A 12,706-nucleotide genomic window follows, 5' to 3' on the forward strand; every position below is an offset into this window, starting at 1 on the left:
GGGCAAATTAAAGAAAAAAACATGTTTGTACTTTTCAGCCTTAAACCATTTTTAAAAGTATAGACAAAACAAAAACTTTGTGTGCAGCGTTATTTTTTTTTAAATTATTTGCTAATTAAATGTTTTCTGTTTACGTTTATCGGATATCACTAATGAAAAAGTTATACATACACCAAAAAAAAACTTTAAACTATTTTTAAGAATGTTTCCTTGTTTGTGGAAAATTTAAACAAAAAGCAAAAAAAAAGGATTACCTACTTTATTTAACTAAATTCACAATTTCTCACCATGAATTACAAAATTAAAGAATAGGTCCCATCGGCCACACTAGTCGCATAAGGGTTAAGCAGAAGGCTACGCCTCGTCCAGAAAATGCCTGCGGACAAATGGAAAGGCAAAACGCTGGTGACAACAACAGGGGACCCAGAGGGGCAAAAGGGGGAGGACCTGGGGCCCAGGTTCCCAGTCCCAATGCGTAACTCGTGGGGGATTTGCATACGCATACGCCGTGTGGGCGCTGGCTACTTTACTAGCCAAAGTTCTCCACCCGATTTGCGTTTTTGGGCTGTAAATCAAACTCGCCAAGCATTTCAATTAAGAGCCTCCAGAGATCCGGCTCGACACACAGTTGGTGTCTGCCTGGCTGATATCTACACAGTGCGAAAAATTACTGGCAATTAATTTTGTGGCATTTGTGCAACACAGCGATTAAATCAAAATGCAATTTATTGGGCACCCGAGTTGAAATGCGAGCGCTTTCGGATCGGGTTTTTTATTGATGTCTCCGCAAATTGATCGCAGCAAGTTCTAATCGACGCAGACTAGCCATTATCGTTTCAATGCTCTCGAATGACAGTGTACAACTGTCAATTAGACAAGATTGTTGTAATCGCTCGAGCAGTCTCTAAACATCGGGGGGTAATTAAAGCATATGGGCCTAGAAGTCTCCTTGTTTATAAATTCGATATGCGTAAAGCTAATTGGAGGTAGGTGGCAATTTATGGGGGATAATTTTAAAAGGGGATACCTATATATAATATATGCGAGGAACACGACACAATTAAAAATTGCAAGTATACACAAATCGATTGTCTTTATTTTGTTTAATGTTTAAAATTGACTGAAATGCATTAGTATAAATTAATAGTTCCTTTCAAAATAGGTACTATTTTTACCAGAAGGTAATTTAATATATATTTATTTTTATATATATATATTTATATTTAACTTGCTTTTTTCATAATGAAAACTATTTATAATGCAAAACCCATTAAAGCCCACCTTAAGCAAACCATTTATAGAATACCCCCCAACTGTAGCCTGGGAAACGGAACATTTAAGTGCAGTTTCTGGGGCTTCGGCAATTATAAATCACCACGAGTTTTGCGAGGGGGCCACCTTTTTAATGGGGCGTGACGATCAAGACAAAAGGCAGCGTTAAAATTTTAATTTAATTTTCTGACTGCAGCCACAAACAAGTAAATTAGTTGCAAGAAGTGCAGCAACACGTGCAAATGGGAGGGGTTTCCCAGGGGGGCGTATAAAAGGCGTTGAAAACATCGACGTAAATTTCAAATCAGCAACTCAATGTCTTGAATTAATTTGCAAAATTTAGTTTTTAGTTAAATGTCGTTCTCTTGATTTGATTTTCATACTTCTTGCTGGTTGCACGCGGTCTATGATTAATGCCAAAGTTGGCGAAGTGGGTTGATTGAAGGCGTGGTTTCGTTTAACTTATTGATTGTTTGCGATTAGCAAAATGCAATTCAAGCGACGCCTTTTAATTGAGTGCAATAGTGGCAGTGGCAACCAACTAACCAACCAACGACCTCTGGGCTAGGACACACGCAACTTTCAGACTTGCCATCTAAATGATAAACAATGCCGCAAGCTAAACATATAAACTATGAAGGACAAGAGTAGTAAAGGGGTACGAACTGCGTAAACACAGCTCAAGGATTACGCCGAGAAACGTGGCAAAATGTCGATGAACCGGAAAAAAGCACACAAGCAGGCATGAGTTGAAAACACCCTTTAAGGACACTCTGTCACTCATGTGGAAACAATTTAAAAACAAGAAAGGAAGAAAGAACGCTAAAGTTGAGTTTCCCGAGTATAAAATACCCGTTACTCAGTCAAAAAAGCTTCAAACTAAGGCTTGGCATTCATGCTACACAAAATGGCTCCCAAAACAAAAAAATTCATATAAAAAAATGGTACAAAAAAATACAATTTAAATGCAGATTGTTAGAGAATAAAGCCACAAACCTATGAAGATATACCACTTCAGAATGGGATGTCTGTAAGAAAAGTTATAGAATTATAACTGCAGCTTTTTGGCCAGTTTTCTGCAAAGCCATTTTTCAGAAATTTAGAAAGGGGTTACATCATGAAAATTACAAAAAATCAACCCGATTTGACAAACCAATTTTTAAATGCAGATTTTTAGAGAATAAAGCCACAAACCTATGAAGATATACCACTTCAGAATGGGATGTCTGTAAGAAAAGTTATAGAATTATAACTGAAGCTATTTCGCCACTTTTCTGTAATGTCATTTTTCAGAAATTTAGAAAAGGGTGACATCATAAAAATGACAAAAAATCGGCTCCATATTACAAACCAATATTTGAATGCAGATTTTTAGAGAATAAAGCCATAAGTCTTTAAAGATATACCACTTCAGAATGGGATGTCTGTAAGAAAAGTTACAGAATTATAAATGCAGTTTTTTGGCCACTTTTCTATAAAGTCATTTTTCAGAAATTTAGAAAGGGGTAACATCATGAAAATGACAAAAAATCGACCCGATTTGACAAACCAATTTTTCAATGCAGATTTTTAGAGAATAAAGCCATAAGTCTTTAAAGATATACCACTTCAGAATCGGATGTCTGTGAGAAAAGTTACAGAATTTTAACTGCAGCTTTTTGGCCACTTTTCTGCAAAGTCATTTTTCAGAAATTTAGAAAGGGGTAACATCATGAAAATGACAAAAAATCGACCCGATTTAACAAACAAATTTTTAAATGCAGATTTTTAGAGAATAAAGCCATAAGTCTTTAAAGATATACCACTTCAGAATGGGATGTCTGTGAGAAAAGTTACAGAATTATAACTGCAGGTTTTTGGCCACTTTTCTGTAAAGTAATTTTTCAGAAATTTAGAAAGGGGTTACATCATGAAAATTACAAAAAATCGACCCGATTTTACAAACCAATTTTTAAATGCAGATTTTTAGAGAATAAAGCCACAAACCTATGAAGATATACCACTTCAGAATGGGATGTCTGTGAGAAAAGTTACAGAATTATAACTGCAGCTTTTTGGCCACTTTCCGTAAAGTCATTTTTCAGAAATTTAGAAAGGGGTTACATCATGAAAATGACAAAAAATCGGCTCCATGTTACAAACCAATATTTGAATGCAGATTTTTAGAGAATAAAGCCATAAGTCTTTAAAGATATACCACTTCATAATGGGATGTCTGTGAGAAAAGTTACAGAATTATAACTGCAGCTTTTTGGCCACTTTTCTGTAAAGTCATTTTTCAGAAATTTAGAAAGGGGTAACATCATGAAAATGACAAAAAATCGACCCGATTTGACAAACCAATTTTAAAATGCAGATTTTTAGAGAATAAAGCCACACAAAACTTTAAAGATATTCCACTTCAGAATGGGAAGTCTGTAAGAAAAGTTACAGAATTATAACTGCAGGTTTTTGGCCACTTTTCTGCAAAGCCATTTTTCAGAAATTTGGAAAGGGGTTACATCATGAAAATTACAAAATATCGACCCGATTTGAAAAACCAATTTTTAAATGCAGATTTTTAGAGAATAAAGCCATAAGTCTTTAAAGATATACCACTTCGGATTCCGAAGTTCGGAATGGGATGTCTGTGAGAAAAGTTACAGAATTATAACTGCAGGTTTTTGACCACTTTTCTGTAAAGTCATTTTTCAAAAATTTTGAAAGGGGTACATCATGAAAATTACAAAAAATCGACCCGATTTGACAAATCAATTTTTAAATGCAGATTTTTAGAGAATAAAGCCACACAAAACTTTAAAGATATTCCACTTCAGAATGGGATGTCTGTAAGAAAAGTTACAGAATTATAACTGCAGGTTTTTGGCCACTTTTCTGCAAAGCCATTTTTCAGATATTTAGAAAGGGGTTACATCATGAAAATGACAAAAAATCGGCTCCATGTTACAAACCAATATTTGAATGCAGATTTTTAGAGAATAAAGCCATAAGTCTTTAAAGATATACCACTTCGGAATGGGATGTCTGTGAGAAAAGTTACAGAATTATAACTGCAGGTTTTTGGCCACTTTTCTGTAAAGTCATTTTTCAAAAATTTTGAAAGGGGTACATCATGAAAATTACAAAAAATCGACCCGATTTGACAAACCAATTTTAAAATGCAGATTTTTAGAGAATAAAGCCACACAAAACTTTAAAGATATTCCACTTCAGAATGGGATGTCTGTAAGAAAAGTTACAGAATTATAACTGCAGGTTTTTGGCCACTTTTCTGCAAAGCCATTTTTCAGAAATTTAGAAAGGGGTTACATCATGAAAATTACAAAAAATCGACCCGATTTGAAAAACCAATTTTTAAATGCAGATTTTTAGAGAATAAAGCCATAAGTCTTTAAAGATATACCACTTCAGAATGGGATGTCTGTGAGAAAAGTTACAGAATTATAACAGCAGGTTTTTGGCCACTTTTCTGTAAAGTCATTTTTCAGAAATTTAGAAAGGGGTTACATCATGAAAATTACAAAAAATCGACCCGATTTTACAAACAAATTTTTAAATGCAGATTTTTAGAGAATAAAGCCACAAAACTTTAAAGATATACCACTTCAGAATGGGATGTCTGCGAGAAAAGTTACAGAATTATAACTGCAGCTTTTTGGCCACTTTTCTGTAAAGTCATTTTTCAGAAATTTAGAAAGGGGTAACATCATGAAAATGACAAAAAATCGACCCGATTTTACAAACAATTTTTAAATGCAGATTTTTAGAGAATAAAGCCATAAGTCTTTAAAGATATACCACTTCATAATGGGATGTCTGTGAGAAAAGTTACAGAATTATAACTGCAGGTTTTTGGCCACTTTTCTGCAGTCATTTTTCAGAAATTTAGAAAGGGGTTACATCATGAAAATTACAAAAAATCGACCCGATTTGAAAAACCAATTTTTAAATGCAGATTTTTAGAGAATAAAGCCATAAGTCTTTAAAGATATACCACTTCAGAATGGGATGTCTGTGAGAAAAGTTACAGAATTATAACAGCAGGTTTTTGGCCACTTTTCTGTAAAGTCATTTTTCAGAAATTTAGAAAGGGGTTACATCATGAAAATTACAAAAAATCGACCCGATTTTACAAACAAATTTTTAAATGCAGATTTTTAGAGAATAAAGCCACAAAACTTTAAAGATATACCACTTCAGAATGGGATGTCTGCGAGAAAAGTTACAGAATTATAACTGCAGCTTTTTGGCCACTTTTCTGTAAAGTCATTTTTCAGAAATTTAGAAAGGGGTAACATCATGAAAATGACAAAAAATCGACCCGATTTTACAAACAAATTTTTAAATGCAGATTTTTAGAGAATAAAGCCATAAGTCTTTAAAGATATACCACTTCATAATGGGATGTCTGTGAGAAAAGTTACAGAATTATAACTGCAGGTTTTTGGCCACTTTTCTGCAGTCATTTTTCAGAAATTTAGAAAGGGGTTACATCATGAAAATTACAAAAAATCGACCCGATTTTACAAACAAATTTTTAAATGCAGATTTTTAGAGAATAAAGCCACAAAACTTTAAAGATATACCACTTCAGAATGGGATGTCTGTGAGAAAAGTTACAGAATTATAACTGCAGGTTTTTGGCCACTTTTCTGCAAAGCCATTTTTCAGAAATTAAGAAAGGGGTAACATCATGAAAATGACAAAAAATCGACCCGATTTTACAAACAAATTTTTAAATGCAGATTTTTAGAGAATAAAGCCATAAGTCTTTAAAGATATACCACTTCATAATGGGATGTCTGTGAGAAAAGTTACAGAATTATAACTGCAGGTTTTTGGCCACTTTTCTGCAGTCATTTTTCAGAAATTTAGAAAGGGGTTACATCATGAAAATTACAAAAAATCGACCCGATTTTACAAACAAATTTTTAAATGCAGATTTTTAGAGAATAAAGCCACAAAACTTTAAAGATATACCACTTCAGAATGGGATGTCTGTGAGAAAAGTTACAGAATTATAACTGCAGGTTTTTGGCCACTTTTCTGCAAAGCCATTTTTCAGAAATTTAGAAAGGGGTTACATCATGAAAATTACAAAAAATCGACCCGATTTGAAAAACCAATTTTTAAATGCAGATTTTTAGAGAATAAAGCCATAAGTCTTTAAAGATATACCACTTCAGAATGGGATGTCTGTGAGAAAAGTTACAGATTTATAACAGCAGGTTTTTGGCCACTTTTCTGTAAAGTCATTTTTCAGAAATTTAGAAAGGGGTTACATCATGAAAATTACAAAAAATCGACCCGATTTTACAAACAAATTTTTAAATGCAGATTTTTAGAGAATAAAGCCACAAAACTTTAAAGATATACCACTTCAGAATGGGATGTCTGCGAGAAAAGTTACAGAATTATAACTGCAGCTTTTTGGCCACTTTTCTGTAAAGTCATTTTTCAGAAATTTAGAAAGGGGTAACATCATGAAAATGACAAAAAATCGACCCGATTTTACAAACAAATTTTTAAATGCAGATTTTTAGAGAATAAAGCCATAAGTCTTTAAAGATATACCACTTCATAATGGGATGTCTGTGAGAAAAGTTACAGAATTATAACTGCAGGTTTTTGGCCACTTTTCTGCAGTCATTTTTCAGAAATTTAGAAAGGGGTTACATCATGAAAATTACAAAAAATCGACCCGATTTGAAAAACCAATTTTTAAATGCAGATTTTTAGAGAATAAAGCCATAAGTCTTTAAAGATATACCACTTCAGAATGGGATGTCTGTGAGAAAAGTTACAGAATTATAACAGCAGGTTTTTGGCCACTTTTCTGTAAAGTCATTTTTCAGAAATTTAGAAAGGGGTTACATCATGAAAATTACAAAAAATCGACCCGATTTTACAAACAAATTTTTAAATGCAGATTTTTAGAGAATAAAGCCACAAAACTTTAAAGATATACCACTTCAGAATGGGATGTCTGCGAGAAAAGTTACAGAATTATAACTGCAGCTTTTTGGCCACTTTTCTGTAAAGTCATTTTTCAGAAATTTAGAAAGGGGTAACATCATGAAAATGACAAAAAATCGACCCGATTTTACAAACAAATTTTTAAATGCAGATTTTTAGAGAATAAAGCCATAAGTCTTTAAAGATATACCACTTCATAATGGGATGTCTGTGAGAAAAGTTACAGAATTATAACTGCAGGTTTTTGGCCACTTTTCTGCAGTCATTTTTCAGAAATTTAGAAAGGGGTTACATCATGAAAATTACAAAAAATCGACCCGATTTTACAAACAAATTTTTAAATGCAGATTTTTAGAGAATAAAGCCACAAAACTTTAAAGATATACCACTTCAGAATGGGATGTCTGTGAGAAAAGTTACAGAATTATAACTGCAGGTTTTTGGCCACTTTTCTGCAAAGCCATTTTTCAGAAATTAAGAAAGGGGTAACATCATGAAAATGACAAAAAATCGACCCGATTTTACAAACAAATTTTTAAATGCAGATTTTTAGAGAATAAAGCCATAAGTCTTTAAAGATATACCACTTCATAATGGGATGTCTGTGAGAAAAGTTACAGAATTATAACTGCAGGTTTTTGGCCACTTTTCTGCAGTCATTTTTCAGAAATTTAGAAAGGGGTTACATCATGAAAATTACAAAAAATCGACCCGATTTTACAAACAAATTTTTAAATGCAGATTTTTAGAGAATAAAGCCACAAAACTTTAAAGATATACCACTTCAGAATGGGATGTCTGTGAGAAAAGTTACAGAATTATAACTGCAGGTTTTTGGCCACTTTTCTGCAAAGCCATTTTTCAGAAATTTAGAAAGGGGTTACATCATGAAAATTACAAAAAATCGACCCGATTTGAAAAACCAATTTTTAAATGCAGATTTTTAGAGAATAAAGCCATAAGTCTTTAAAGATATACCACTTCAGAATGGGATGTCTGTGAGAAAAGTTACAGATTTATAACAGCAGGTTTTTGGCCACTTTTCTGTAAAGTCATTTTTCAGAAATTTAGAAAGGGGTTACATCATGAAAATTACAAAAAATCGACCCGATTTTACAAACAAATTTTTAAATGCAGATTTTTAGAGAATAAAGCCACAAAACTTTAAAGATATACCACTTCAGAATGGGATGTCTGCGAGAAAAGTTACAGAATTATAACTGCAGCTTTTTGGCCACTTTTCTGTAAAGTCATTTTTCAGAAATTTAGAAAGGGGTAACATCATGAAAATGACAAAAAATCGACCCGATTTTACAAACAAATTTTTAAATGCAGATTTTTAGAGAATAAAGCCATAAGTCTTTAAAGATATACCACTTCATAATGGGATGTCTGTGAGAAAAGTTACAGAATTATAACTGCAGCTTTTTGGCCACTTTTCTGTAAAGTCATTTTTCAGAAATTTAGAAAGGGGTAACATCATGAAAATTACAAAAAATCGACCCGAATTGACAAACCAATTTTTAAATGCAGATTTTTAGAGAATAAAGCCATAAGTCTTTAAAGATATACCACTTCAGAACGGGATGTCTGTGAGAAAAGTTACAGAATTATAACAGCAGGTTTTTTGCCACTTTTCTGTAAAGTCATTTTTCAGAAATTTAGAAAGGGGTTACATCATGAAAATGACAAAAAATCGGCTCCATGTTACAAACCAATATTTGAATGCAGATTTTTAGAGAATAAAGCCATAAGTCTTTAAAGATATACCACTTCAGAATGGGATGTCTGTGAGAAAAGTTACAGAATTATAACTGCAGGTTTTTGGCCACTTTTCTGTAAAGTCATTTTTCAGAAATTTAGAAAGGGGTAACATCATGAAAATGACAAAAAATCGACCCGATTTGACAAACCAATTTTTAAATGCAGATTTTTAGAGAATAAAGCCATAAGTCTTTAAAGATACACCACTTCATAATGGGATGTCTGTGAGAAAAGTTACAGAATTATAACTGCAGGTTTTTGGCCACTTTTCTGCAAAGCCATTTTTCAGAAATTTAGAAAGGGGTTACATCATGAAAATGACAAAAAATCGGCTCCATGTTACAAACCAATATTTGAATGCAGATTTTTAGAGAATAAAGCCATAAGTCTTTAAAGATATACCACTTCAGAATGGGATGTCTGTGAGAAAAGTTACAGAATTATAACTGCAGGTTTTTGGCCACTTTTCTGTAAAGTCATTTTTCAAAAATTTTGAAAGGGGTACATCATGAAAATTACAAAAAATCGACCCGAATTGACAAACCAATTTTAAAATGCAGATTTTTAGAGAATAAAGCCACACAAAACTTTAAAGATATTCCACTTCAGAATGGGATGTCTGTAAGAAAAGTTACAGAATTATAACTGCAGGTTTTTGGCCACTTTTCTGCAAAGCCATTTTTCAGAAATTTAGAAAATTACAAAATATCGACCCGATTTGTTACATCATGAAAATTACAAAAAATCGACCCGATTTTACAAACAAATTTTTAAATGCAGATTTTTAGAGAATAAAGCCACAAAACTTTAAAGATATACCACTTCAGAATGGGATGTCTGTGAGAAAAGTTACAGAATTATAACTGCAGGTTTTTGGCCACTTTTCTGTAAAGTCATTTTTCAGAAATTTAGAAAGGGGTAACATCATGAAAATGACAAAAAATCGACCCTATTTGACAAACCAATTTTTAAATGCAGATTTTTAGAGAATAAAGCCATAAGTCTTTAAAGATACACCACTTCAGAATGGGATGTCTGTGAGAAAAGTTACAGAATTATAACTGCAGGTTTTTGGCCACTTTTCTGCAGTCATTTTTCAGAAATTTAGAAAGGGGTTACATCATGAAAATTACAAAAAATCGACCCGATTTTACAAACAAATTTTTAAATGCAGATTTTTAGAGAATAAAGCCACAAAACTTTAAAGATATACCACTTCAGAATGGGATGTCTGTGAGAAAAGTTACAGAATTATAACTGCAGGTTTTTGGCCACTTTTCTGCAAAGCCATTTTTCAGAAATTTAGAAAGGGGTTACATCATGAAAATGACAAAAAATCGGCTCCATGTTACAAACCAATATTTGAATGCAGATTTTTAGAGAATAAAGCCATAAGTCTTTAAAGATATACCACTTCGGAATGGGATGTCTGTGAGAAAAGTTACAGAATTATAACTGCAGGTTTTTGGCCACTTTTCTGTAAAGTCATTTTTCAAAAATTTTGAAAGGGGTACATCATGAAAATTACAAAAAATCGACCCGAATTGACAATCCAATTTTAAAATGCAGATTTTTAGAGAATAAAGCCACACAAAACTTTAAAGATATTCCACTTCAGAATGGGATGTCTGTAAGAAAAGTTACAGAATTATAACTGCAGGTTTTTTGCCACTTTTCTGCAAAGCCATTTTTCAGAAATTTAGAAAGGGGTTACATCATGAAAATTACAAAAAATCGACCCGATTTGACAAACCAATATTTGAATGCAGATTTTTAGAGAATAAAGCCATAAGTCTTTAAAGATATACCACTTCAGAACGGGATGTCTGTGAGAAAAGTTACAGAATTATAACAGCAGGTTTTTGGCCACTTTTCTGCAAAGTCATTTTTCAGAAATTTAGAAAGGGGTTACATCATGAAAATGACAAAAAATCGGCTCCTTGTTATAAACCAATATTTGAATGCAGATTTTTAGAGAATAAAGCCATAAGTCTTCAAAGATATACCACTTCAGAATGGGATGTCTGTGAGAAAAGTTATAGAATTTAACTGTAGCTATTTGGCCACTTTTCTGCAAAGTCATTTTCCAGATATTTAGAGTGGCAAAATCACAAAATTACTATTGCCGATTATTATGAACTAGTGAAAGTTAATTTATGCGCTCTTTAGTGGGAAATTACAATAAACTACTAGATGAATTTCATAATTCAAAATTTTGTATGCCTTTTGTTTACCTTTGTAAATAAAATTCTTGGAAAATTGTTAGACTATTTTGTTAACAGTAACAGACAAAGTAAATTCCCGAACATATATATATTAAGCTTTGCGGATAATCACTGTAAAGTATTTATAAAAATAGCTTTGTTTCTAGTTTCCAATGAATATTGCAGGCTGTACTTAATTTTTTCCATGAAGCACAATTCCCACTTCCCACAACAAGATTAATTTCAAACGGAAAGAATAAAACTCGTTCCTTTTCTCAGTAGTTCAGTGCGTGGGCCTGATGCATTGCGTTTTTATTTGACTTTGCCTCGGAGCGTGTATCTCCACCAGTGTTTGTATCTGAGTCTGCGACAGTGACGACGACTGACAGACACGTGCGCGGTACTTGTGGGATCCCTTCAGCTTGCAGGACTTCTCACTTCTTCAGGATGGTGGCCACAGGGGCGGCAGCATAAACGGCTGGGAAGGCGGCACTGTGGGCCACACTGTGGGCACTGTAGCTGCTGGCGTAGGGGGCCACGTAGGGGGCGTAGGCAGAGGTGTAGGCGGCGGTGTAGGCGAGGGGGGCGGCGGCGGGCACCGAGCTGTAGGCCAGGGGCGTGGAGTAGGCTAGGGGGGCGTTGTAAGCCAACAAACCCGGACTGGCAGCAGCGGCAGCGAACAGAGCGCACAGGACGACGGCGAACTGCAAAAAAGTTAAGCATTAAATTACATAAATATATAAATTAAAAAAAAATAATATTAAAAACCAAACATAATTTTAAAATACAATTTTATGAGTAATTTATGCAATTTAGCTTGATTAACAAATTTAAATGAATTTTAAGACTAATAATATGTTGGAACTCTTTCAATATGGTTTAAAAAAAAACTGTTTTGGCTATTTTCTTAATTTTGTAAAGTTAAAGAACAATTTTATATTTATGAGCAATACATTTAGATTTAAACACAAATTTTATTTATCTTTAATAACTTAATTTAATGAAGCCTTTGATTTTATTTTTGTTTTCAATCCTGATTTTCTAAAGCACAAATCTCACTGATCCTTAAACTTAATCTATTTCAACTTACGAATTTCATCATTTTGCTTATGTTGGTTGTGTTAACTTGGAAGTTAGACTACTGATTGATGTCTTTTGTCATGTTTGACGGGGTTTATATACTCAAATATCAATTTTATCCTTGGCAAAGCCCGGCTTAAAAAAAACCCACAAAGTTTAAATCATTTCCATCACGTAGCAAGTGCAAATCAGGGCCAACAATTTGGTTGGTTTTACTAGCACACTTAAAATTGGCAGATCAGTGTTTGGTATGCTTGCAGATAGTACGGATTTCTTGTGAATTTATTTTCAATAAATGTTTTTATTCCGCCCCTACTACTTGAGCATTTCCGCGACTGGCGTCAGAGCAGCTGCCTGCTGCGGATTGAATTATCATAATTTAACACTCAGTGCGTTTTGTGGACTACAGA

General features: G+C 33.4%; 1 protein-coding gene across 1 annotated transcript; it reads right to left on the reverse strand.

Annotated features, from left to right (window-relative positions):
• Positions 1 to 11,486: 11,486 nt before the first annotated feature.
• LOC128257060 (uncharacterized) lies at positions 11,487 to 12,388 on the reverse strand. Its single transcript, XM_052987862.1, has 2 exons — positions 12,307 to 12,388; positions 11,487 to 11,920 (listed from the first exon to the last, which is right to left on the reverse strand). Exons 1-2 carry the CDS (start codon positions 12,316 to 12,318, stop codon positions 11,651 to 11,653), a joined length of 282 nt encoding a protein of 93 aa, XP_052843822.1. The 5' UTR covers positions 12,319 to 12,388; the 3' UTR covers positions 11,487 to 11,650.
• Positions 12,389 to 12,706: the final 318 nt, after the last annotated feature.

This window comes from Drosophila gunungcola, assembly GCF_025200985.1.
Source record: "Drosophila gunungcola strain Sukarami chromosome 3L unlocalized genomic scaffold, Dgunungcola_SK_2 000002F, whole genome shotgun sequence".
Classification (NCBI taxonomy): Eukaryota; Metazoa; Arthropoda; class Insecta; order Diptera; family Drosophilidae; genus Drosophila; species Drosophila gunungcola.